The sequence below is a fragment of the Rattus norvegicus genome, chromosome 4, assembly GCF_021556685.1.
Source record: "Rattus norvegicus strain SHRSP/BbbUtx chromosome 4, alternate assembly SHRSP_T2T, whole genome shotgun sequence".
NCBI lineage: Eukaryota > Metazoa > Chordata > Mammalia > Rodentia > Muridae > Rattus > Rattus norvegicus.
In genome coordinates, this window is record NC_141537.1 from 163,698,102 (window position 1) to 163,725,341 (window position 27,240).

Consider the following 27,240-nt stretch of genomic DNA (forward strand, 5'->3'; position numbering starts at 1 on the left):
AGAGCGACAGCAGCAGACTCATGCCTGAGTGTTGAGAACCCAGTGGTTACTCTGTCCTTGAGGCTAGTGCCTCAATGGTCCCAATCTGGCATTAGAAGCTGGGAGAGCCATTGGTCCCTAGTCTACAACAGAAACTTGGAACCATAGGCTCTAATAGCAGTGAAGCAGGCAGCAGCAACAACAGGGCAGATCAACCGTCAGCGAGAGGGAGGCTGAGCAAGCAAAGGGGGAGACACTCTTTCTGCTGCCGGGATGGTTTTTCTGAGCTGCTGTCTGAAGGTGTCACTTACAACTAGGGCGGGCCTTCCCACATCAATCAAGGTAGTCAGGACCCTTTGTTGAGTCTCCCTACTCAGGTAATTCTAGGCTAGCTTAGGGACTAGTGCACCAAAGAGGCTCGGTAAATACTGTTTTCTAAGCCTGAGGGCACATCACTCAGAGGAGAACCTGAGACATGGAGTGAGCTCGATCCTGGCACCTCCATTTTTCTTTCAAGACTTCTGAGTTCATATCCAATCCACTGTGGTATTTCTGTAAACCACAAGACCTTTTCAGGTGTCTTGGGAAGGAAACCCTCCCTCCAACCCATCCCTGAAGAGTGCTATGGAGGGGGCTGGAGAGTTGACTCAGTACTAAAGAGTACTGTGCTCTTGTAGAGGACCAGGGGTCAAGTCCCAGCACCCACATAATGGCTCACAGCCATCTGATCCAGGGGAACCAATGCTCTTCTTCTGACCTCTGTGCCACCAGGCATATACATGCTACACATACATGGGTGCAGGTAAATACTCATCACATAAGATTAATCTAAAAATGAAAAAACAAACAAACAAACAAACAAACAAACAAAAAACCCAGAACATGGTGGCACACACCTTTATCCCAACAAGGCAGGAGGATCTCTGGGAGGATCTCAGCCTGTTTTATATAGGGAGTTCAAGGAGAGTCAATACTACACAAGAAAAGGAAAAAGAGGCTCACAACCAAAGAGACAACAACCTTCCAGAGGGATGCTGGAAATTTCTTCCTGTTTGTTCATTAGAGATTACAATGATTACAAAGAGATATTCCTCAGAAGTGATTTTTTTAAAAAAATGTATTTGTTTATGTTATGTGCATGGATGTTTTGTCTGCGTGTATGTCTGGGAAACACACACATGCCTGGCGCCTGAGGTAAGAGAGTGTGGGACCCCTGAAATTGAAGTTTCCGGCAATCGTGAGCTGCTATGTGTGGGTGCTGGGAATTGAGCCTTGTGTTCCTAGCTTCTGGCTCATCTCTCCAGCCCTAAATGATTGGCTATTGTTTTGACCAAGCTACTGATTTGCCCAATCTGACCCTGGAATCCTGGGCTTGAGCAATCCTCTGCCTCAGCCCCCTGGGGATATTTGTGGATTCTGTATTTTGTGTTGCTGTTTTGGGGAACCAGGTGTTAGGCAAGCATTCTACCATCTTCGGTAGCTTTTTACTTTTTAAAAATTGTCTATATATAAATGTGCCTTCGCGTGTGGGGAATAGGTACATCTCTGGGTACACGTGCTAGGAGTCCAGAAGAGGGCGTCAGATCTCCTGGCTGGCACTGGAGTTGTAGATGGCCGTCTGACTGGCGTTCTAGAACCACACTGCAAGGGCAGTAAGCAGTTTGTGCTATCTCTGTAGTCCCACCCCAACTCCTTTTTATTATTATTTCCATTTAAGCTGATTTTGCTACTTTGTTTTTATCCCTTTTGTGTGTCTGAGTATATCCCACACATGTGCTGGGGTGACAGGTGTCTGTGAGCTACCTGGAATCAGGACAGTAGGCACTCTTCTTGTTTTGGAAGGTTTTCAATAGGGTCTCTCTGTGTAGCCCTGGCTGTCCCAGAACTCGCTCCGTAGATCAGGCTGGCCTTGAACTTACAGAGATCCGCCTGCCTCTGCCTTTCAATGCTGGGATTAAAGGCATGCACCACCACTGCTAGGCTAGCAGTAATCACTCTTTAAGTCCCAAGCCATCTTTCTGGACCCTTCTTTTTCTTTTGTTGTTGTTTTGATTTTATTTATTAATCATTTTATTTGTTTGCATTTCCAATGTTATCCCCTTCCTGGTCTCCTCTCCAAGAACCCCCCCCCCCAACTCACCTACCTACTCCTGCCTTAACCCTCTAGTATTCCTTCTCTGGGACATCAAGCATACATACATACACACACACACACACACACACACACACACACACACACACACGCACGCACGCACGCACACACACACACACACACACACACACACACACACGCATACCAAGTGCATGTCTGGTGCCAAGGACCCCCTGGAACTGGAGTTACAGACAGTTGTGAGCTGCCATGTGGATACTGGGAATTGAACCCTGGTCCTCCAGAAGAGCAGCCAGTGCTCTTAACCACTGAGCCATCTCTTCAGCCCCCTTCTTTTTTTTATTTTTGAGATTTCACTAAATTGAAAGCCTGGATTTGAACTCATGCTGTAGTCCAGGCAGGCAGCAAACTGTGATCCTCCTGTCTTACCTTCCCAATTCCTAGTTGGGATTCTAGGACTGGACCACCAGGCCTGGATTGGATTCTGTAACTACAACTTCACATAACAAGGACAGGAGGGGACCAAGGTGAGTTATGGACTAACCTAGTTGGAGAGAGTACTAGGCCCAGAATGGTCCCCAGACTTCATCATCGTATCACAGGGACTTCAGCCTCTAATAAGGAAAATCTCAGAGCTGTGTATTACTACAGCATGCCTGATCTTGTTGCAATTCGAGAGGAGATATTGGGACCATCTGACAGGGAGAGGTCAAGCACGGAAGGTGTCTGATGGCTGACGGAGGAAAACTGAGTAGGGCACTTTCATCCTGTCCCTCTCTGGCCAGCACCTCAAACCCTTCAGCAAAGGGCAGCAGCAGGAGGAAAGCGCTGGGTGTCTGACTGTCTGGAGACTGGAAGGAGCTCAGCAGAGCCAGCCCACAAACAGACAAGAGACAGGGGCTTGCCTGCCTCCCCACACATAACCAAACATGCAGCCCACACAATGGCACTCACCCCTCTCTGATGACTTGGCACAACCTCCTGACAGTCACACACACACACACACACACACACACACACACACACACACACACACACACACACACACACACACACGCCATCCACCGCCCACTCTGAGTAGGACCCCAGAGCTGCGGGGTTTTGCAGCCTACCAGCTGCAGGCCCTGCCAGCCCTCCCTCTCCTCTAAGGCTGGGTTTTTCCAGCCGGAACCTCGCTCCCTCCCTCTACTGCAATCTTTGGAAACCGGTGTCTGACGCGGCGGTTCCCGCCTATTATTTATTTATTTCTTCTTTTCTCCCTGCTGAGACCCTCCTGTCAGAGGGAGAGCCGCAGTCCGGAGACAGAGAAAGGCAGAAGCTACAGGAGGAGCTGGGAGCCAAAGAGAGGTGGAGAGAGACTCCCATACACCCCTGTCTGCTTTCCACAGAGGACCATGAGCACTGGGCAAGAGGCCAGGAGAGATGAGGGAGACTCTAGGAAAGAACAGGAAGCCTCGATTCGGGACCGAGCCCACCTGAGCCAGCAGCGCCGACTCAAACAGGCCACCCAGTTCTTGCACAAGGACTCGGCTGACCTGCTGCCCCTGGACAGCCTCAAGAGGTTAGGCACCTCTAAGGACCTGGTAAGGCCCCTGACCCTTTCCTCTTCTCATATCCTGTGTTTGGGGTGCAGGGAGGTGATCTAAAGGGCAGAGCCTCAATATTCAAATTTCTATCTTTGGTTGAGATGGGAGAGATATTTCTGCCAACTTGCAGCCCTCCCACCCCCAATCCTCCCCAGATCCTTCATTGGGATGTTTCTTGGCCTGGTGGCAGTGAGGGTCCCTGGGCTCATAACTCAGCTTCCGCCGTTTTGTCGCCCTTAAAGCTCAAGGCTCTCCTGGGGGCAGTGGAGAGTTATGCTGTTCAGTTGGAGCTTAGAGGACCCGAGATTCCCATGTAATGGGCTCATAAGGACAGTAAGGCCTAGAGGATGGGTCAACCTAGGTTATGACTCCTACTTCTAGATTCCTTCAAAGCTGCCCATGAATTTGACCCATTCCTCAGACCCGACCCCCCACCCCTGCCCTTTCCCCTCATCGTGCACTTATTGAGGGTCTTCTGGGCAATTGGGTTCATATGGCTCTGACCTGGACCATCAGTGTCTGTGTCCTTATGTCCTTTCCTCCCCAACCACTGCAGCAGTCTTGGCCTCCGGAGGGAACAGGAGCAGGGTGACAGTGAGGCTAGGGGGTTAGGGTCAGCGTGCAGTCTTTGCCTTCAGGGATATAAAACCAAGAGCATGGGCTTTGGAGCCACCTTGCTTGGAGCGAAATTCTGGCTGTTATTGGGAAAGTTGTGTCTCTGTGCCTTGTTATCTCCATCTGTTAGAAAGGGGTAAAGCTCTGAGCATCCGCCTGGTAAAGAAGTTGCCTGGGCTTCCACGTACTTAGCACCATGACAGAGCCTGGCTAATAGAAACACTAGGTAAATGACTGGGAGCACTTCTTGTTATGGTTCTTTTTAGCTTCTGAGTTGCTGTGAATTCTGGAGGGTCCAGAGAATACAGAATTCCATTCTGTGGAGGCCACTTCTCCCTGGGGGTAAATGCATCCTCTGTTGCTTTGAATGACCTGGCTCTACCTTTCTGTCCTACTCCAGGTCTGAGTTTTCTCTCCAGGTATCCCCTAGTCCCATCTCAGCAGCCCACAGGAGAAGACAGGAGACAGCTGAGGAATGGGGAGGGGTGGGAGAGCAGGTTCTTTGGTGCCTCTGGGGCATGGGTCTTGTGCTTCTCCATATAGTCCTGTACCTGTCTTGCCCAGAAGTTGCCCTGTGGACACCACCACCTCAGAGTAGCAAGCCCAGCCTTTTGACACCAGGGTTTCTCACCTTTCTCCTTTGCCTCGTCACCTGCATGATCTGCAGCAGGCAGCTCCTAAGACTTAGGGAATGAAGAAGCTATACTCTGGGAGCCCCTCTTCCCGTTTGGGATGGCCCTGATGCATACTTCCCAACATGGAGGAGCCTGGAGTCACTGTGGAAGGGCGGGCATGGGAACCGCTTGGGTCCCAAGCTGGCTGTGCTTTCCCAGAGCAGCAGCTTGTTGCCAGGGTCTCCTGAGGCCAAGGGTGGAAAAACAATCCCAGGCTCCCGGGGTCAGGTGGAGGGGTGTGTGGGGCCTGGGAGGCTGCAGCCATTTGATTTTTTTCAGTCTCACTACGTAGCCCTGGTGGCCTGAATCTGCTATATAACCCAGGCTGGCTTACAACGGTGCCTTTTAAGCTTATAATCAACAGGATTAATTGTACTTTATTTTTGAGATGGGACTCACTATGTAGCCCAGGCTGACCTCATCTTTGTGGTGATCCTTCTGCCTCCCTCTCCTGAATGCTGTGATTACAGAAGTGTGATCCCATACAAGACTAAAACGAACCACTTTCTTTCATGTCTTTTTTCTTTTTCTTTTCTGTACTGGGGATGAGACGTGCATGCGAGGCAAGTTTGCTATGATGGAACCACCCCCAGTTCACAAGCCACAGAGCCTCTTTATGCTGAACTAGGCCCTGGGACAGAAAGATGAGCAAGACAAATCTGATTTGAAGGCCCTTCCAGGCTGCAGTGGGGGTGAAATCCAAAAATAACATCTGTGAGAATCAAGACCAAATGAGCTACAAGGGGGGGAGAATGACGGAGGACAGAATAACCCAGAGGCCAGACCTGCAGGTGGAGTCAGAGGTAGAAGCAAGGCCCTTTTACCTTTCTACTCAATGAAGTGTAGGAAACTATGTGTCCAGATCAGCCTAGTGAGAACTGGAAAGGAGGGGCTTCCTGGGGAGGTGAGCAAGACTAGAGGCTGAGGTGAAACAGTCTGGCCAGGCAAGAGTAGTGCCTCTAGAGTATGAGAGCCGTGTGTGGTGGACAATCCAGAAAGACAATAGCCAGGTCATCTAGGGATCAGTTCAGAAAATGCAGAACTCGGTGTAGCCACTCACACCTTTAATCCCAGCACTTGGGAGGAAGAAGAAAGCAGATCTCTTGTGAGTTTGAAGCCAGCCTGGACTACATATTGAATTCCCTCAGTCAAGGCTACATAGAGAAACCCTGTCTCAAAAACAAACAAAACAAAACAAAACAAAACAAAGCAAGAGGGGCTGGAGATACAACTCAGTGGTTAAGAGCACTGCTTGCGGGGTTGAGGATTTAGCTCAGTGGTAGAGCGCTTGCCTAGGAAGCGCAAGGCCCTGGGTTCGGTCCCCAGCTCCGAGAAAAAAAAAAAAAAAAGCATTGCTTGCACTTCCAGAGGACCCGGGTTCAATTCTCAGCACCCACATGGCAGCTCACAACTGTCTGTAACTCCAAGATCTGACACCATCGTGCCTGTATACATGCAGGCAAAAACAGCAATGCACATTAAACAACAACAACAACAAGAACCCCAAAGCAAACACACAATAACAATAAAAAACAAAGGTAGGCTGTCCCTACTGGCGAATAGCACTTAAAAATTTGTTTTCAGGATAGGTTCTTACTATGCAGCTCAGGCTGTTCTGGAACTTGCTATGTGGCCCTGAACTCACAGATATCCACCAGTCTCTTCCTCCTTAGTCCTATATATAGCACCACACCAGTTCCTTTTTTTTTTTTTTTAAAGGTAGCCTAGAGTGGCTATTCTGCTTCAGCCTTCTGAACACTGGAAGTTTACAGGAACACAACACCGTATCTGGAGCGTACAGTTGTTTTTACATTTTACTTAAGCATTTATCAAACTTGACTGTGTAGGAATCTTACTGAAACAAGATTAGGGGCTAGGCTGGACTGGATGGCATACGCCCTTTAAACCTCTTGGGAGGAAGAGGCAGGTGAATCTCTGTTAGTTCAAGGCCAACTTGGTCTACAGAGAAAGTTCCAGATTAGCCAGGGTTACATAGTAAGACTGTGTCATAAAACAAACAAAATGTCAGGTGATGGTGACACATGCCTTTAATCACAGCACCTAGCATTCAGGAAGCAGATCTCTGAGTTTGAGGCCAGCCTGGTCTACAGATTGAGTTCTAGGACAGCCAGGGCTACACAGAGAAACACTGTCTTGAAAACAAACAAACAAACAAAAAGTAAAACCAAACCAAAACCGAATCAAACCACAACAAAACAAAGAAAGAAACCAAATGACCAAATGAAATGAAACGAAACCAAGCATATTCAGAGTTGGGAGAGCAGCTGCTCAGTAGAGCATTTGCCAGATATGTGCAAGCTTCTGAGTTTAAGCCCGAGCACCAGAAAACAATAGAACAGAAACAAAATGCTTGATGCAGGCCTGAGACTCTGCATTTCAAACAGGCTTTAGCTGGCTGGAGAGATGGCTCAGTGGTTAAGAGCACTGACTGCCCTTCCTAGGGGTCCTGAGTTCAATTCCCAGCAACCACATTATAGCTCACAAGCATCTGTGATGAGGTCTGATGCCCTCTTCTGGTGTGTCTGAAGAGAGCCACAGTGTACTCACATACATAAAATAAACAAATTAAAAAAACAAAACAAAACAAAACAGGCTTTAGCATGTCCTTAAAGCTGTTGGTTTAGGGCTGGAGAGATGGCTTAGAGGCTGCTCTTCCAGAGGACACAGATTTTATTCCTAGTGCATACTGGCAGCTCGTGACCATCTGCAACTCCAGTTCTAGGGTATCTGATGTCGTCTTCTGGACTTCATAGGTCCCAGAAATGCATATAGGCAAAACACGCACAGACACACACCCACCACCACCTCTTAAGATCTCAAGTACAACCATAGATAATAAATTCTGTATGTGTTGGCTTGAGGACCACACTGTGAGTAGCAGGGCTTTAGCTAAGTCAGTGTAGAAAGGCAAGACCTGGAGGCAGGCTTCTGTGAGAGGGGGAAGGTGTCCAGGAGCCCAAGAGAATTGTGGGAGTTTGGATACAGTAGGCGTTCCTACAAAGAAAGGAAGCAGAGCTGGCAGGATTCAGGCTGGATGAGGGTGGCTACAGATGGGGGAGGTCGAGGATAATCATTCATTATTCTAGCCTGAGCACTCTTTTGAGGTTGGGGAGAGGGTTGAGACAGTGTACCCCGGCACTTGTTCTGTAGACCAGGTTGGCCGTGAACGCTCAGAGATCTGCTTGCCTCTGCCTCTCCAGTGCTTTGGACTAAAGTCGTGTGCCAGGGCTGGAGAGATGGCTCAGTGGTTAAGAGCACTGACTGCTCTTCCAGAGGTCCTGAGTTCAATTCCCAGCAACCACATGGTGGCTCACAACCATCTGTAATGAGGCCTAGTGCCCTCTTCTGGCTTGCAGGCATACATGCAGGCAGAAAGCTGTATGGTGTATACATAATAAATATTTTAAAAAAGAGTTATATGCCACCATCGGTTGGCTCATATTTGTTACAATCATATTTTAAAATATTTTGAGACACTTAGGCCCTGCTGGCCTCAAATTTGCCATGTAGCTGAGGATGGCTTTGAATTCCTGACTTTCCTTCCTCCACCTGGCAAGTGCCGGGTGACAGACCTGTTCTACTGTGCAATTGTATCATACTGGAGCTAGTTATGAGCCTCTGTGTAGGTGATAGGAATTGAACCCAGGTCCTCTAGAAAAGCAGCCAGTGCTCTTAACTGCTGAACCATCCCTCAGCTACTTCCTTACTGCTCCTGTCTTGGGTAGAGCTGGGGCAAAGATCCTGTGGTTTGCAAGGTTTAAGATGGGGAAGCAAGTGGCCTGTATCCTCGGCTTAGACTGCTTTCACTATTTTGTGATGGAGCCAGCAGCCACACAGTGTGATCCAAAGACGCCTGGTGGAGGGAAAGCAGAGGCGGCTTCAGGGGGAGTCCCCCCTGCTGCAGGCTCTGATCCGTGGCCATGACAGCAGCAGGACCAGTGCGACACAGGTTCCAGCTCTTCTTGTCAACTGCAAGGTAAGAAGTCTCCCAGGTTCCGACTTTGACCTTCCTGCTGAGTCTGCTCACTTCACAAGCTTTCCCTTCTGCCTGGGCTGTCAAGAAGGCGTTTCTTTCCTTTTCTGGGCCAGCATCTACTTTCTGTCTGTCTTGTCTGTCTCCTCTGTGTACTGCCAGCTGTCCACACTGTTGTAGCACTGTGCCCCCATGCTTTTATCAAACTGTATGTAAATGAACATTTGCTTTTCTGTACTGCACACATTGGAAAGGTACACATGTGTATGCAAGGCTCATGTTCCAAGGTGAAGAAGGATCTTAGGCTATGATGTGGTGTGCGTGTGTGTGTGTGTGTGTGTGTGTGTGTGTGCGCACGCGCTTGTGCGCACAAATGCCCAGGCAGTGGCCAGAAGAGGCTGTTGTATCCTCTCGAGCTGGAGTTGTGAGCTGCCCAATCCAGGGACTGAACTCAGGTATTCTTGAAGAGTGGCAGATGCTCTTAACCACTGAGCCATCTCTATGGCCCCAAGGTCCCTCATCTCGAGAGCCATTGGAGCACCCACTTCCTGGTGGGACAATCCCAGTAAATGTCCACTGATTCTCTGCCCAGAAATCTTACTTCCTAATCTCCAATCATCCTTTGTCCACGTTCTTATTTTTTAAGGCCCAACTCTGATGCTGCCTCCTCCTTGAACTTTTCTCTGTCCAGCAAGGAACAGCTCCGTGTCCTGAGGCATGCTGTTCATGGTCCTTCTATAGACTTACTGCTCTACCATGGAGGAGTCAGACTTCATCTCTTTAACAATGCCAGGGAATGGTACTCATTATCTACTAGCCACACATTCCACACAGTAGCTGCTCAGTGTTTGAAACAAGAAAACTGATTTTTCTGCGTATGTATCGAGGTGTCCACCTCGGTGCCTATCAATACCCCAAGGCAGTGATTTGTCTTCCTCTTTCCATTCTTGGTCACCCAAATCTTGAGTGTCCACAGAAAAGGTTTGTCTTCTTAGCCCTTCCAGACTGTAGCTCTTTGACTAGGAGGCCTTCAGGTTCCTGTAAACAAACAGATGGCCATTCTGGCCCAGATCTTTCTCAACTTAATGAACTCGCCATGTGGAGATGTGGAATATGACTTTCCGGATCGGTTTTTGGGAGAGTCAGTTTCACTTCTGAAAACTCACGCATCCCCTCATCTCTTAAAGGGAAACATTGAAGAGGTCAGCAAGTTGAGAGTTCCGACCCAGTCCCCTCCTGGGGGTACTTACTAACTCATCACAATGCTTCTTTCTTAGTGCCAGGACCAGATGCTTCGTGTGGCTGTGGACACAGGGACCCAGCACAATCAGATATCTGCTGGATGCCTCAGGCGCCTGGGGTAAGAGTACAGCCTAAGCCACAGCAGTGGGTGGTGTTTCCTCCCCTTGCCCAATCCCCTTTTTGTTTTTTGATACAGGGTTTCCCTGTGTAGCCCATGTTGGCCTCAAAAACAACAACCTTTTGCCTCAGCCTCCTGTGTGTGGGTTTGTGTTGGCACTACAGGCCACACTGAGTTTTGGGGTGTAGTTTCTCTGGGTTGATGAAATGTATTCAAAGTATCTACTGAAGATGGCTGCCGGTGGCTGTGGCTCGTGTCTGCAAACCTAACATCTGAGGGTAAAGAACTAGGAATTCAAGGTCAGCCTTGGCTACCTAAGATATCTGAGACAGCCTAGGCTCTACAAGACTATTTCAAAAACCACAGCCTCCCCACCAACCCAAACAAAACCAACAATCAAGAGTGAAATGATGGCATACAAACTCTCTCAGTACAGCTATTCTGTTTTCTTAAACTGGGGAAGGTTGGTCAGGCAGCTCTGGCAGAAAACAGCTGAGCCTTACCTGGGTCAAGGACTGGAAAGACAGCCTAGGTCAGTATTAGCATTTTTTGTTTGTTTTTGAGACAGAGTTTCTCCGTGTAATAGCCCTGAACTCATTTTGTAGACCAGGCTGGCTTCCAACTCAGAGATCTGTCTCTGCTTCCCAAGTGCTGAGATTAAAGGCCTGCACCTGGACATTTTTTGGGGGAGGGTGGGGGGGAATGTACTGACTTTTTAACTTGGGGCTGTGGGGGAGGGGGCTGGAACGGGAGACTGTGGTGTCTATAATCCTTGCTTTCTAACCACAGGTTAGGAAAGAGGGTCCCCCAAGCCCCAGGTGGGGATCTGGCACCTGAGTCAACAAGTCAGGTGGAACAGGTGGAGCTGGAGCTGGGGCAGGAGACGGTGGCATGCTCGGCCCAGGTGGTGGGTAAGTCCTTCCCCTCTCCTACCTCTCTTCTGAGTGGTTTGGGTCCTGTCAGAGATTGCTCCCAGGATGCACAGATTACCACTCTGCTGGTCTCAGCTGCGGGAGTGGATGGGCTGGGAGAGGAGTGAGTGATCAGCGGAGGGTGGCAGTGGTTAGAAAGCCAACCTTGTTTCCCAATGGTTCCTGCAGATGTGGACAGTCCTGAATTCTGCCTGGGACTGCAGACTCTGCTTTCCCTCAAGGTAAGGTGTCCATGCTTGGGCCTGACCCAAAATGCTAGGACAGATAGAAGGCTCAGGGTGGAAGCCCCAATCAGACTGGCAAGACTGAGAGGTGCTAAAAACTCGGAACTTGCTTAATTATCCCCAAAAGGAAAATGAAATGGGTTCATTCCCCCTCTGATGGGGCAGGGGCATGGGAGTAGCGGGAGGCAAAAGGAAGGGAGCAGGTATGAGCTAGCAGGGAGGTGACCACACATCCGCGGTCCCCACGGCAGTGCTGCATTGACCTGGACCGTGGAGTGCTTCGGCTGAAAGCCCCCTTCTCGGAGCTGCCCTTCCTGCCTCTGTATCAAGAGCCTGGCCAGTGACCACTGTCTCAGCCAGTCCCTAGGGCAACACCGTGCCTTAGGGAAGAGTGGTGTGGAGTGGGTATTACCTGAGCAGGGCATCTGGAGACCACTGCATTAATCTCTTTACTCACCACCCTGATCCCGCAGTAGGCCACCTTTCTTCTGCTTCTCCATCGCTGCCCTCTGCCCTAGGAACTCCTACCGAGAGTACTGTGACTCTGAGGTCCTGGCTTCCCCAATCTCTCTTATCCCTTACCAAGTGCACAACCCAGTCACTTATAGAAAGGGACCTCCAGAAAATGGGCTCTAGACTTTACCCTGGCTGTGGGGGTCAAAGTTACCTGCTGCCTCCACCAGCCTGAAGTCCACCCCAAGCTGGCCCTCCTGACACATGTACTTATCTGCTTACAGCTGGGGAGGGGGGACACAAGTAGGGCTGTTGGTTAGGAAGGCAGTCCCTGAGCTGAGGGCCTGTAGTCAGTACTCTTTCTGGGTGGCAGATGTCTGAGTGTCTTTCTGGCTGAGCTGACTCTCAAGTCTTAGGGGAAGAGAGACAATATTTCTAACCCAAACCAGGGAACTGGGCCCCTTACGTGGGAACTCAATACAAAGCCTATGTGGACCAAAGAGGAACCAGCACACAAAGTGTCACTTTCTTCACTTTCAAAAGCACTCTGGGTGCTGGGTGTGGGGCTCCTCGTCTCAATCCCGACTCCCTCCCTCATTGCAGTGCTTTGAGACAAGCTCCCTCCCAGTCTGCCTCCTCCTGCACCATTAGAGGCAGACCAGCCCAGGGCAGGCCCTTGGCCTGCTTCCGCATTTGAATAAACAATGTTTCTCTAAGGCTGCTGTTCTGGTTCGGTCTCTTCCTCCTTACCTCCAGGAGCTCACAGTACCTCTGCCCTCAGGCACATAGGGAACCCGAGCTGGAACACAGGCCTGTGAAGAACACTTACCACCCTATGCACTATACAAACATACATGCAGTTGCACCAAATAAGTATTACCTCCACTGTGAGGTAAATACTGGACTCTGACAGTCTCCATTTTCTTTTACTCTATTCACTTAGTTCGAAAGCCCTGAGGCTGGGGAGGTAGATGGCTTAGTGGGGAGGAGGGAGATGGCTTAGTGGGGAGGAGGGAGATGGCTTAGTGGGGAGGAGGGAGATGGCTTGGTGGGGAGGAGCATGTGCCAGGCAGGCTTCAGAACCTGAATCTGAGCCTCAGCCCCCATGTAAAGGGCTTCATTCCCAACATACACGGTAGCTCACCCGTCTGCCTGTTACTCCATTTCCAAGGCTTCTGACACCCTTACACAGTCATAAGTACAGGCGAAACACACGCATGCACACTGCTCAGATGTTTGTAACCCTAACACTGTGTGATGCAGACACAGGTAGATCACTTGTCTTAGTGAGCAGCTGACTACACATCCTGTTTCAAGGGAGTAAACTGGACGGAAAGAAAGCAGGAGTCTGGACATCCTCTTTTGGCTCCTGTGTGTGTGTGTGTGTGTGTGTGTGTGTGTGTGTGTGTGTGTGTGTGTAAAAGGATCTGTGTGTGTGTGTGTAAAAGGATCTGCACACACATGACAAACACAAAGTTTAGCCACAATCCAAAGGCTTCTCACTTATAACTAAAAAAATACTTAGAGCACACAGAGTAAGAAGCAATTAAAACATAAATGGCCTGAACCACCCCCCACCCCCTCCACACAGACACACACACACCCCTTAAAGGCAGGAACTTACTATGGTCAGTCTGAAACTACATAGACCCAGCTACCTTGAACTCAGACATCTAGCTGCCTGCCTCGTTTACAGTTCAGAGTGTAAAGCTGTACCAGATTGTGAATGTCTTTTTGTTTTGTCTTGTTTATTTGAGGTAAGATCTCCAAATGTGACCCACGCTGGTCTCAAATGGCTGGCTTTAGACTCATGATCTTCCTCCCAGAACTGGGATTACACTGGTGCACCATCATGTAAGACAGAGGCAAACTCTGAGCGTCTACTACAGGCAGTCGCTACCTCAGAGTGTGGCAGTTCTGGGATGCAGCTGATAGCAGAGTGCTTGGCTAGCCTGTGAAAGGCCCTGGGTTCCACCTCTGTGCACACACAGACATAGAAAACAACAAACAAAACCCCAAAACAAAACCAGAGAGAGAGAGAGAGAGAGAGAGATTATGACAAAACGGAAAGCCCTGACCTAATTGCTTCAGTAAATGGAAACACAGGAAGATGAGGAGACAGGAAAATATCCTAAAAGATGCCCTGAACAAACTCTGCCATTCCTGTGATAACTACTGTGTCAGCTGCCTAGAGCTATGAAAGTCGGTGCTCAGCAGAGGGTCTCGGGGTCACCTCCATGCTCCCTCAGGCCTGAAGCCTTTCAGGTGTTGGATCATGGCAAAGGTTTGCTGCCTTGTCTCACAAACAATCAGAGCAGGGAGCACGGGAAGGGGACCATGGGGCAACAAGCAAAGAGGCAACCCATCTCTTCATCAAAAGCTCTCTGGGGTCCACCATCCATCCATGCTGAGAACCAAGTCTTGCTCCTCTGTAATATACATTCCCCATCCTGCCAAGATCACTTTGGGGTAGGGTTGGGGACTCAGAAGGATCCTTCACCAGCTAAGTGATCAAGCCTAGTTAGGTGGGGTCCTGGAAGCTTGACGGGGTACATTGTAGTGGCTGATCCGGATGGTAGAGAGTCTGCTGAAGCAGGGTACAGACTGCAGGAAGATCCTCAGGATCTGAAGGCCAAGAAGAGACTGGTAAGAGGCTGTCAGGCCTCTGGTGCAGGCCCAATGGCTTTGTTGACACTCACCCACACCCAGCTCCTGCAGTAGGCTGTGGTACTCAGGCTCGGCCTCCAGCAGCTTCAGAAGATTAGTGGACTCCATGCGTTCCAGCTGCACTTCCCAGTACACATAGATCTTCTGATTGAAAGTGACATAGACCAAGCAGGGACTATTGCGGCCCTCTTTGCAGGCGTACTGGCCTGGGAGAAGGGAGCAAGAAGAGAAAGGTCAAGGCTTAGTCCTGGTGGCAGGAGGAGGGCAGGAACAACATCAGAGTCTTCTCACCTTAGTGATGTTATGGGATAAAAGAGAGCTATGTGAATGCAAGGGGTAGGTAACATAATGATGAGAGGAGGCTTTTCCTGGCCCGTCCCTTTCTTCCAAGGCACACATCAACCTTCCAGGTAACCAGGTGTTTCCCAACTCCTTCCAGCTATTGAGAGGTCCTGGGGTCCAAGCCCACAGCTTTGTACATGCCAACTCTACCACCACACCACACCCTTGGTTCGTTATCCTTTTAGTTGCCAGATACATTCCTGTTCCCAAACAGCCACTGCTGCTTTTCAAAGTCCACAGTTGGGACTTCAGGGAATACCCTGGAAGCATTTTCTTCAGCCTGGCATGCTCAGGTGGAAATGTCTTCCCAGTCACCCCATTCTTTATACATTTAAAGATGGAGGTCTCAACTGTGCTTTACTTCTCATTCCAAACTACCATGCTAGGGCTGGAGAGATGGCTTGGGACACTGGCTGCTCTTTCAGAAGACTGGGGATTCAATTCCTAACACCCACAAGGTAGCTAGCCATTGTCTGTAACTCTGGTCCTGGGGATATGATGCCCTCTTCTGGCCTCTGTGGGCACTGTGCAGACACGGTACATAGACATACATCCAGGCAAACACTCAGACATAGAAGAATAAATAACCATTTCCTCCTAAATTAAAAACCACAGTCAAGCTGGCAGCATGGGACCTATCCATCACCCACTAGTGAAAGCTAAGGACGACACCTATCAAGGGCTACACTGAACGGAAATGAGTCACTTTCCAGCACATTGACTAAGCTGGAGCAGCTGAGCTTAGAGGGCACTGTCCCACCTGCACAGAAGGCACGGATATTTTCATCCACTTGGAAGCGCACAACAGTGCGGTTGTGATCGATGATATATGTCTGTCCATCCCAGGCACAGGCTACCACCTCCTCAAGCCCATTGCCCTGAAAAAGGTCAAAGACAGGATGCCAGAGGGTCAGGAACCATTTTAGTAAGAGACTAGTCAGATGTAGTATCACAGAGCTGTAACCTCAGTGCTGCAGAGGCAGAGGCAGGGGCAGAGTCAGGGTCAGGGTCAGGGGTAGCTTGTACTACAGAGCACATAGCAGGATCCTGTGTCAGAAAAGAAAAGAAAAAAACAGGAAAGAAAGGAGAAAAGGATCAGATGGTGGCTTGGGGGCAGTAAGACATAGAGAACCATGAACTTGACTCTGGTTGGCAAACTGTAAGTTAGGGTATCTCTCCATGTGCCAAGTGCCCCACAGGGCAATCAATGATTTACTTTGTTTAATACTCAAAGCAATACTATGATGTTGACATTATTCTCAGTTTTACCTTGGAAATTTCTGCTAAGATGGATAAAGTCACTTGTCAAGGTCACAAGTAGGGGAATAGAGGCAAAACCAAGTACAGGTCTGTTCTGGTCAAAGCCACCCAAAGCTTGTACCACAGTAGTATATTAGTGTAGACCCATCTGGCAAGTGAGGGACTACAGTGATGTCAAACAGACTCATGGACAAGGAAGAACACCACAGGACACACAGGACGAATAACCCACTTCTGGACCTAGTGCCTGTTTACGTTAGGGCCACTATTTTGGCTGAAAGGCCTGGAAATGATTTTCTAGTAGTCTCACAGAGAATTAAATTGTGTGCTATAAGGGCACACTTGACTGTAATAGACACACTCATTTCAGTCCGAGAAAAAAGGTTCAGTGACTGGGAGGTGAGAACAGTTGATTTAAATGTCTACTCATGAGTGGGCTGGAATGATGGTTCAGTGATTAAGAACAATGGCTTTTCTTCCAGAGGACCTAGGTTTGATTCCCAGTACCCACAAAGTGGCTAGCAACTCTCTGTAACTCCACTTCTAGGGGCTCTGATGCTCTCTTCTGACCTCCATGGTCCTAGGCACACATGTGGCATTCAGACATATATGCAGGCAAAACATCCATACACGTGAACATAATTAAACCAAGGAATCTCGAAAAAGGAAAAGTCCACTGACCGTGACATCCAGCTTTTCCAGGGCAAAGAGCTGGTGATCCACCTGCACAGACCACAGCAACTTATCTGCTTCCTGCATCAGCTTCAGTGTTCCTAGAGAAAGAGCGGTGGGGGTATGTGTGTGTATATGCCTGAGTGTGTGTGCATGTGTGTGCTGGACCTTTGAGCAGATCCCTCAGGCAGAACCCCACCTCACCCAGCCCAGGACTACTCACCATCTAAGGTACACAGGGCAAAGAGGCCTGCGTTACCACTTTCAGGGTAATGACCTATGTGGGGAATGGAGGCAGGAATGAGGGCAAGGCAGCTTTCTTCCAGAGCTGCCTTGTTCCTTTAGTTCCTTCCCTCCCTTACCTTGTTTGATGTTGCCAATTAGGTGAGTGGAAACGTTCTTGTTGTGGATCCGGCCAGAGGTCTGGTGCAGTACCACATCTCGGGCAGCTGGGGTCTCCCTGTGGGTAAAAGAGGGACCGAACATCAAGAAAGTCAAGGGAGCTGAGTTCTCCAGGGTCCACCTCTGGATCTCAGAAGCCCCCCCCCTCCCCCCGACTCTTTCAGACCCATGTAGCAAATGGAAGGGGAGTGATGGGGCAGGAGTGCTGAGACCTGGCTCTGAATGGTGGAATCTCTGCAAAGCCTGGTTACAGCGAGCAAATGCTCTAATGTTAAAAGCTCTGGACTCCTGAGTCCCTAAATAGCCTTTTCTAATGGGGCAAAGTGTTTGGACTGGGACTTGGAAGGTGGGTCCTGGCACCTGCAGATCTGTCTCACCACCAGGCCACCATGTCCTTCTGCCGATGCACCCACCACCCACCCCTTACCTACTGTCTCCTGTGGCCTCCTCAGAGGCAGGAGGGGAGCCAGTGTCCTTGTTCCAGGTGCACAGGAGAACTGCATAAGCACACCCTGGCTGTGACACAACCAGTTCAGGCACACCCAGGGGTCCTGGGGTCACAGAGAGACTGTCTACCTGCACCAGAGAACAGAGTCTTAATGGGGGACAGAGCAGGAAGGAGGGGAGACTCTGCCCCCAGGAACAGGGAGACCCAGGCAGGGTTTCTGAGAGGAGCCTCCCAGCCTTGATGGGGGTCTGAGGTTTGTGAGTGCTTGTCTGGCACCACCCCCTCCACGGTCAATCTGCTTTCTGCAGGGTGCCCACTGGCTTCCACCTGGTTCATACCACACACCTTCACACACTGAAGTCTTAGTCCACCATTCCCTGCACTCTGTACCTGTTACTAGAACTCCACTCATCTAAAAATGACCCGGGTCTCTCTCAGCAAGGAGATTGTCCTTTCTTCCCAGACAGCCCCGCTTTCTATAAGCCTTTCTGCTCACTCTTCTCACCTGACCCTCCAGCATCCACTTCTTGAGGGACACCAACTGCCCTGCCAGGTGTTCAGGCCCCTCAGTCAGCTCTTCCCAGCGGAAGGCCCGCACCACACGGTCTGTGTATCCTACCACCAGCTCATAACACCCATCTCCATCTGTAGGCACAGAAACACAATGGATTTGGAGCCAAACCTCAACTGCTCAGCTTCCGCCTACGGCTACCTTTCCATGGCTGACACTCCTGCCACTTTCAATTGAGTGGAGCTTCATGCCCAGGCTTCTGAGCCACTCACCACACCCTAGGGTTGCTGCCCACCCCTGCCTGGCCTTGTGCTCATGCAGCTTCTCATGGAAATGCTCTGCAGGCCCCATCATCTCAGCCCTCAGCTTCCTATCTCCACGCCACAGCCCCTTGACTCACTCTGCACACCTCCGGCTACACAGCTTCTAGCCCATTAGCATCCCCAAGTCTCCACCGCTCACTCTCCTGCCACTTTCAGCTTTTTTTTTTTTTAAAGATTTATTTATTTTATGTATGTGAGTACACGCTGTCTTCCGACACACCAGAAGAGGGCACCAGATCTCATTACAGATGGTTGTGAGCCACCATGTGGTTGCTGGGAATTGAACTCAGGACCTCTGGACCTCAGTGCTCTTAACCACTGAGCCATCTCTCCAGCTCCCCACTTTCAGCTCTTTACCAAATGCTACCTTCCAGCAGAGCGTCCGTGACAACTCCTTCTAAGACTGCCACTACTCGAGCCTGGCTCAGAGGGTAAGAGTACTGCTGCTCTTCCAGAGGGCAAGAGTACTGCTGCTCTTCCAGAGGACCCTGGTTGAGTTCCCGATACTCATGTCAAGTGGCTCACAACTCCCTGAAACTCCTGCTACAGATTTGACCTTCGCTTACGTCCACAAACCCACACACAACCACACATAATTAAATACAAGTAAATCTTTAAAATTGCTGTCTCTATCTTGACACCTTCAGCCCTGTGATTTACTTACTACCCTCTAATATAGTATTGATTCTTGGCAGTGTTCTAATCCTGAGCTAAATTCCCAGCCTCATTATTTCATTTTGTTATAAAATTTATTCTGACTCCTCTTAGTATGATCTTAGATGGTCTGAATTCTTTTTCCTGCTTTATTCATTTTTGTAATTCTAGAACCTAGAACAGTTCCCAGCTTATAACAGGAGCTCAGTAACTATGCATCAAACATACAACAAGTGAAGGTAAAGTAGAGAGGAAGATAACACATAGCACAAGGCAGGATGGAGCCAACTCTCCTCGGCAGTCCCTGGGGTCTGCCCGAGAGCCCACTGGCCCCTCCTTGGCTGCTCATGCCCACCGATGTCGCTGATCAGCATGACCTTTGTGTTGGCAGGGATGTGCTGCTTGAAGACAGGTCGCTGCTCCTCGACAAGTGTCTCATGGTGCCCAGAAGCATCCAGAGCCTTGGTGGATGTCAGGTCAAACAAGTGAAGCCAGCCTTCTGCGCTGACTGCTACCACCAGGTTCTGGGAGAGGCAGAGGCACAGGAGAGACACAGGGGTTGGTGAGAACTTATCAGAGCAGACATCAAGGGCCAGGGCTGACTTTCCCTGAGAGTCACAATGGAGGCAAGGCCTTGAAGCTCTACCTCACCAGCCTGAGGTCTTACCTTCCCTTTATTGCAGACATCTCCGACCCCAACGCAAGTCAACTGCAAGAGAGAAAGAGCCTGAGAGAGGTACCAAGAGAGACCATTCACCTCTAAACTTCCAAAGCATTCATGAAAGCTTGTGTCATGCAATTTATACAAATAGTCTTTATTAATAGACACACTGAACTGGACAGTTTGTTTTGTTCAAACGGTAATACCTTGGAGACTCAAGGAGGTAAAAACTCAGATTTAGGCAAAAAAAATTTAAAAAAAAATTCTTTTCTAATGTATGGTGCACACCTAGACTCCTCCAGTACTCAGGAGGCTGAAGCAGAAGGACTGCTATGAATTCCAGGCCAACCAGAGTTATATGGCAAGACCCTGTCTTATAAGCCCTCTATGGCCCCACCCCCCGCCCCCCAAAAAAATACCCCACCAAACAGAAAAACAGCCTAATTATCATATTTCTAGACTATTCTAAGTATTACTCTCATTTTTCGTTATATACAGTCACATACTGTGTAAGGACATTTTAGTTAACAACACGTCACATATATGGTGGTGGACCTATAAGTTCCCATCACATAGCCAGGTGTCAATGAAGAGGCTGAGGCAGGAGGACTGAGAGTATGAAGCTAGCCTGAGCTACAAAGCAAGACCCCACCTCATACACCTGAGCTAACACAGTAGTTGTCTTAGTTTATATAAATGCTGTGGTCACCTGATGATCAAAGAACCCAGCAATGCATTTCTCAGAACATGTCCTTGCTGTTAACCGGTGTATGGCTACACTGCATACTTCAGACAATCCCAGGCAGTCTCCATACAGTAGCAAGCTCACTCTACAACATAAGGACAATATAGTTTTCCCCTGTTACACTGAGACTGAGAATATGCCTCCTTCAGATTGCTTGGAGGCAACTTCTTGATTAATGACTGATTTGGGAGGGCATAGCCCTGGGCACGTGGTTCTGGGTTGTATGAGAAAGAAGGCCAGTAAGCGCCTTCATATTCTCTGCAGGAATTGATACTTCCAGGTTCCCACCTTGAGATCCTGTACTGTTTTCAGACTTCAAAACAGACTATAAATTGTGAACCGTAATATACTCCTTCCTTCCGGAGTTGTTTTAGATCATAGTCTTTATCATGGCAACAGAGAGCAAGCTCCCACAAACTAGTCTTGTGGGAGAGTTGAAAGGGGAGCAGAGCAAGTGAGAGCAATTCCTAACTCCCCAACCCCCAAGCCCGCCATCCCCTCAATGCAACAAACTCTGAAGCAGTAATCCAATGAGTTGCCTGGGGACTCACTGTGGGGCTCTTCCTTGCCATCCAACACAAAGGCACCTTATCTCCCCCCTGAGACCCACAGGGATGAGTACTGACCATTCCCTGGCATGCACAGGTAAGCCACGGCCGGCTGTCATCACTCTTATACACGTACAGTTTTCCGCTGGTGTCTCCTACTACCAGCTCATTTAACTGCAAACAGAGAGAGCACTGTTAGAGAGGGATCGAAGCTCAGCTGTCTCTGGAAAAACCGTAACCTTTATATTTATATTTGAATATGAGTAACTTTGTTAAAAACCCTCTGACAGGCTGCAGGTGTAACTCAGTTGGTGATGTGCTTTGCCTAACATGCATGAGGCCCTGGGCTCTGTCTCCAGCCCCACAGGGGCCAGGTGCAGTTGCTAGGTATGGTGGCATACCCTTTAATCCCCCCACTCCAGAGGACAAGGCAGGAGGATCACTGTGAGTTCAAAGCCAGACTGGTCTACAGACTGCTTCAGGACAGTCAGGGCTACATAGTGTCTCAAAACAAAATAAAAGCAAACCAAACACCAGCAAGGAAAAATAGGCACCGAGGTACACATCAGGTATCTCAGCACTGGAGGGGAAGACAAGGTGTCAGAAGTTCAAGGACATTTTCAAGTTGCAGAGCAAATTTAAGCCAGCCTTTAAATCAAGGCTTTGAGAGATCTGCCTGTGATCCCAGCACTCAGGAGACTGAGGCCAGAGGATAGCAAGTTCAAGGCCAGACTAGGTTACACTGAAAGAACAAGTTTCAGGGGGAAAAAAAAACCATCTTTTGAGACTGCCTGTGGGCAGGGGGTGGCTCAGCAGCAGAGCACTTACCTGGCACAGGTAAAGAAGCAGAGGGAACCAACAACAAACATCTTTTGGAATCAATACAGACATAGTTTTCCACAGCTTACTTCCGTGTGTGTGTGTGTGTGTGTGTGTGTGTGTGTGTGTGTGTGTGTGTGTTTATTAGAGCAGTGATTTAGGTAAGCCAGCTGTCTGCACAGTTCTGCACACATGCCTAGCTTGGGATATGTTTTGAAAACAGCCTGACAGTGAATTTCTGAAGACTCACCTCAGATGTCATATTTTATCAGAGGTCAAGACTACAAAGCCAGTTCCCAGGGTCCTGTCTCTTCTTACAAGACCCCTTCGTTTTAATGATTTTCATGTGTACAGGAACACAGAGGAATGGCCCTGCTTGAGGTACAGAGCATGAAGGTATGAGCGTCCTGACTCTGGGTGTGGGAGCGGGGGGGGGGGCCCTTCAGGGAGCTTCTCCCCTGACCCCCCAATAGTCCAGAAATAACTACCTATCTGGGGAGCTCTCATGATAACTGGGTGGTTCTAAACCCTGTCGCTACAGTTTTTTTTTTTTTTTTTCCTTCTCTGGGAAAGAAGACAATGTTTCCCACAAAGAGAGGAAATTAGAGTTAGATTCTTAAGAGATCAAAAATAATAAGGGAGACTGAGGGGGTGACATGGGTCTGTTAGACCCAGATATTCGAGACCTGCCCAAAACAAGAAATTTGAGAGAAACTGGGATTGCCATAATGATTTGACTTTTAAAGATGTATTTATAACAGTATGGTAGTTTTGTGCTAGCCTATTAGACTATACAAAAAGAAAAACAAACAAACAAGAAGGCAGTGTCAGGTCATATAAGCGTACATTGTACTGATTTACAACATCCCACAGCTGAGGTCTCTCTCATTTACTGTCACCTGAGAGGACTTCTGCAGACTCCGCAGAGAGAGGCCACACACTGTAAGGGTTTAGCGTGCAACTGTTGAATTTTAACACAGCTCTTTCTGCCTATTCCCCTACCCCCTTTTCTTTCTCTCTTTCTCTCAATCTCTCCCCCTCCCTTTCTGTATATCCCTAGCTGTCCTAAACTTGCTCTGTAGACCAGGTTAGCCTTGGACTCAGTTCCACCTGCCTCTGCCTCCCAAGTGCTGGGATTAAAGATGTGTGCCACCATGCTGGGCTCCCCCGACCCCCTCTCTTACTTTTTCTCAAAAAAGATTTAATTTTACTTTGTGTATATAAATGTTTTGCCTGCATGTATGTCTGTGCATCATGCATGCCTGGTGTCCTCAGAGGTCAGAAGAGGCTGTCAGAGGCCCTGGTACTGGAGTCAGAGACGATTGTGAGGCCCTGGGTTCTAGGAATCAAACTGAGGTCCTTTAGAAGAGCAGCCAATACTCTAAACCACCAAGCAATCACTCCAACCTTGTGTGTGTGTGTGTGTGTGTGTGTGTGTGTGTGTGTGTGTGTGTGTGTGCGCGCTCCCTCCTTCCATCTTGGGGGTCCCAGAGCCCACACTCAGTTCCCCAGGCTTGGTGGTTAAGCCCCTTGTTCTGCTGTCCCTGCTTGTTTTCCATGTATAAGATGCTGAGAGGGGCCTATAACAGTGTGCATGCCTACAATCCGGCATCCAGAGGTTGAGGAAGAGGGGAGGGCTGCAAATTCCAGCTCAGCCTGAGGTGAGTACATTGTGAGACTTTATCAAAGAAAGAAAAATTAGAAAGAAAAGAAAGTGCTCAGCCAGCCCTCCAGTTTCCAGGCAGCAGTCTTGTAGAGAAAGAATTCTCAGTTTTGTGGAGCCCCAGACACAGGAAAAGAACCATAAAACAGCATGGGAAGTACACTGAGCAAGCAGATGTGACTCAGCTAAGCAGTTTGAGGCAACATGTGGGAGCGGACATTTCCAAGGCAGCGATCTGACTTCTAGCACTTGAATGCTTCTCATCAGACCTGCTGCTCTGACAGAGCTTGGCTCTGGCCTCACCCGTAACACAGTGATGGTGAAGACCCTCAGAGGGAAAGCCCACCATATTTAAGGAGTGCTGAAGGAGAAAGGTGCAGTCTTTCTGCGATCTGCTTCAGTCTCCCAAGGGCTTGCCCCTGCTGCATCCAGCCAGGGTTCTGTGGGCGGTCTGAGAACAAATTTCATTCCTGGCTTCTCCCTCTGCCTCAGCAGGAAGTAAATCAGCTTCAAAGTACTTTAGGCTAAGGATTTATCAAGTTGAAATCAGACTTTGTCCCCGTTCCCAAAGCTCCAATTGTCTAGGGACTACTAATCATGTTTTATTGGTAGATTTGAGACAGTGTTTCACTCCATAGCCTTGGGTGGCCTGGAATCTGCTGTGTAGATCAGGCTGAACTTGCAGTGACACTCCTGCCTCTGTATCCTGGGTGCTGGGATTACAGACGTGTACCACCTCGCTTAGCAACAATCCTCACAAAACCCCCTCTTTTAGAATGGCTGGGGAAAGAATTCAAGGCCTCACACATGCTAGATGAGTACCCCTCCACTGGGCTACATTCTCAGACTATGGCTACAGTCTTATGGAACATGTGGTACAGCTGGTCACTTGTTAACTAACTTCTTCTACCCTTCCCACGCCTCCCCCCAACACAAAGGTGGCTTTGAAACAATCGCATCTGCTTTGTCTTTTAAACAGGACCAACACTTCCACCACACAACATTTTGTTTTTCCCACTTGTCTTTAATAACAATTATAAAGTTAAAATTCTGAGTTTGATCCCTGGACACAATCTATGTGATGGATGAGAGAACCAACTCCTGCAAGCTGTCCTTTGACCTCTACATCTGCCCTGTGCGCATGCATGTACACATGTGCTTGCCCTGTCACTCACACATGCAAATAAAGCAAGTATAATTCACAAATTATTGAGGGTGGGGATGAAGTGGTTTAGAGAGGGGCTTAGAACACTTACTACTCTTGCAGGGTACTCAGGTTTGGTTCCCAGCATCCACACAACAGCTCACAAGCATTTGTAACTTCAGAGTTCCCAACTTGGGCAAGAAAAATAAGGACAGCATAAATGACGGTTGAACCTCTGTATCTGTGGGGCATTGATCATAGGAACTCCGTGAATACTCAAATCAAGTTCCTTATACCAAACCATACAGTAACATCTGCACATAACCCCATGTATATTTTCATTTCTTTTCTTTTTCATTTTTGGTGTTTCAAGACGTGGTTTCCGTGTAGCTCTGGCTGTCTTGCAACTTGCTCTGTAGATGAGGCTAGACTCCAACTTGAGATCCCACCTGCTCTTGCCTTCCAAATGCTGGGACTGAAGGTGTGCGTCATCACATCCAGCTTGATTCTCATTCTTTTATTTATTTTTGTGGTTCTGAGAATTCAATCCAGGGCTTTGTTCACAGTTAGGCAAGTGTTTGGTAGCTGCATCCCCAGGATGCCGCTACGTATTTAATCATCTCCAGGATTATCTGAATACAGACCCACACTGCATATACTTTGGTCAGTGGTGGGCTCCATGTATCAGGATAAATACATTCAGGTTTGTGCAAGCAAACACTATAACGTTAGGACAACAAAGTAATCCAATAATGCTTTCCTCAAAGTATCCCCTCCCTTAGGTTATGCTGTACTGTGCAGTTTAAGTAATGGTATCAAGAAATGAAATCTGAACATACTAGGTACAGTTCCCCCCCCACCCCACCTTTTTGAATATTTCCTATGGTAGGTCTGGTGGGTTTGGGAGGGCTGCTAATATTGTTAACACTGACAGTTCCAGAGCCTTAACTGTGTGCCTGTCATTGCTTCGCCTGTTTAATCTGCATTTATCTATTTAAATGATGAGAAAAGGAACGACTGCCTAGGACAGAAAACAAAGTAGGTGGAAATTGCTTTTGTAATTCAACAAGAGGTAGCACTACAAAGTCACCCGACACCTGAGTCTATTCTGGGTAGGCACAGTAGAAGCCCGACATGGTCAACACTTATTGTGGGGTATCTTCTGTAGGTTGGAGGCAGCAGAGTATCTACCGGTTGATTCCAGTGCAGGAGACAAAGGCAATAACAATCATGAATATGGGCAAGCATGGTAGCATGGGGGATGGGCAGGGGAGGCAAAGTCATAGGTAGAGGGATATTATTAAATTCACTTTACAGGCTAAAAAAAAAAAAGAGCTTTGAAAAGTAAAGATGTTTGCAAAGGTATTGCGACTACGAAAGGAAATAATGCAGGAAACAGGCTTTTACAACCTCCTACCCTGACAAGTCACTGAACTGAGCAAGAGAACCAACTACTTATCCTCTTAAAAATTAATAATAATAAAAATAAAATACAGCTGGAGAGATGACTCAGCGATTAGGACACTAGCTGCTCTTCCAGATGAATAGGGTTCAATTCCTAGCATCTACGTGGCAGCTCTCAAGTGTCTGTAACTCCATTTCTAGGGAATCCAACGTTCCTCTTCTGGCCTCCCTGGGCCCTGCTCGCACACGGTGCATAGATATACATGCAAGCAAAACACACTACACATAAAATTTAAAGTTAAAACAAAAAATAACTTTACTAGAGGATCTGGCCCAACTAAGCCGCCTGCAGTGATGGTCAGGGGCCAATACTGTCAATCAAAATTTTCTCCCCCACACGCCATGTTGACCCCAGTGCGCAAGCGCACCTCACGCCACTTTCCCATATTTCGCCCCGCCCAAATACTGTCGTTTGCAGTGCGCATGCACTCACCGCGTCGTTATCGACGTCTCCGAGGCAGATGGCGTGCGGGAAGAGACTCCCGCTGAAGTCCAGCGCCACGCGCTGCACATAGCTAACCGACCTCATGGCACTCTGGAGGGCTGAGGTGCCGAGCCACCGCACCAAAACGACCCTCGAGCCCTGTCGACAGCCGTGCGCCAGTGTCAGGCCACCGAACCGGAAGTCTACGTCACCGCTTGAGCCTTGAGTTCCGGCTTTCTCCAACTAACCTTAGGGGAGGAGGCGGGCCTTCCGTGCCGGGAGCCGACCTGGCCCTTGGTGCTTGTCCCTCTTCTCTGAAGGGGATTCAAACCATTCCTCGAGTCATAGTAATAGCTGTCATAATTAACAACTTTGTTTTCCAACAGTTTCTATGAAATTACCCAATAGAGTTGTCAACACGACGTAGTGAACAAAAAACAAAAACAAGAAGTCAGAAAGAGCTCAGCAATGAGCAGCACTGGCTGTTCTTGCAGAGAACCCTGTGTAGATTCCTAGCCTCAACATGGTGCTCGCATCCACGCATCTATAATTACAGTTCTAGGAGA

At 48.7% G+C, this 27,240-nt stretch overlaps 2 protein-coding genes across 9 annotated transcripts; one reads left to right on the top strand and one right to left on the bottom strand.

The window, feature by feature from the left end:
• Positions 1-3,350: 3,350 nt before the first annotated feature.
• Nrip2 (nuclear receptor interacting protein 2) lies at positions 3,351-12,645 on the top strand. Of its 5 annotated transcripts, none has more exon segments than NM_001431914.1 (6): positions 3,351-3,672; positions 8,808-8,961; positions 10,236-10,318; positions 11,108-11,229; positions 11,419-11,471; positions 11,726-12,645. In NM_001431914.1, coding segments are annotated over 4 exon segments (339 nt in total). In that variant the 5' UTR covers positions 3,351-3,672; positions 8,808-8,961; positions 10,236-10,247; the 3' UTR covers positions 11,819-12,645.
• Positions 12,646-13,654: 1,009 nt separating this feature from the next.
• On the bottom strand, positions 13,655-26,888 carry Itfg2 (integrin alpha FG-GAP repeat containing 2). Of its 4 annotated transcripts, none has more exons than XM_087658264.1 (12): positions 24,899-25,027; positions 21,239-21,334; positions 19,874-19,915; positions 19,562-19,730; positions 18,224-18,363; positions 17,698-17,846; positions 17,231-17,328; positions 17,092-17,145; positions 16,878-16,969; positions 15,697-15,814; positions 14,627-14,800; positions 13,655-14,552 (listed from the first exon to the last, which is right to left on the bottom strand). In XM_087658264.1, the coding sequence occupies exons 1-12, from the start codon at positions 24,932-24,934 to the stop codon at positions 14,449-14,451; spliced, it is 1,272 nt and encodes a 423-aa protein (XP_087514390.1). In that variant the 5' UTR covers positions 24,935-25,027; the 3' UTR covers positions 13,655-14,448.
• Between the last annotated feature and the right edge of the window lie 352 nt (positions 26,889-27,240).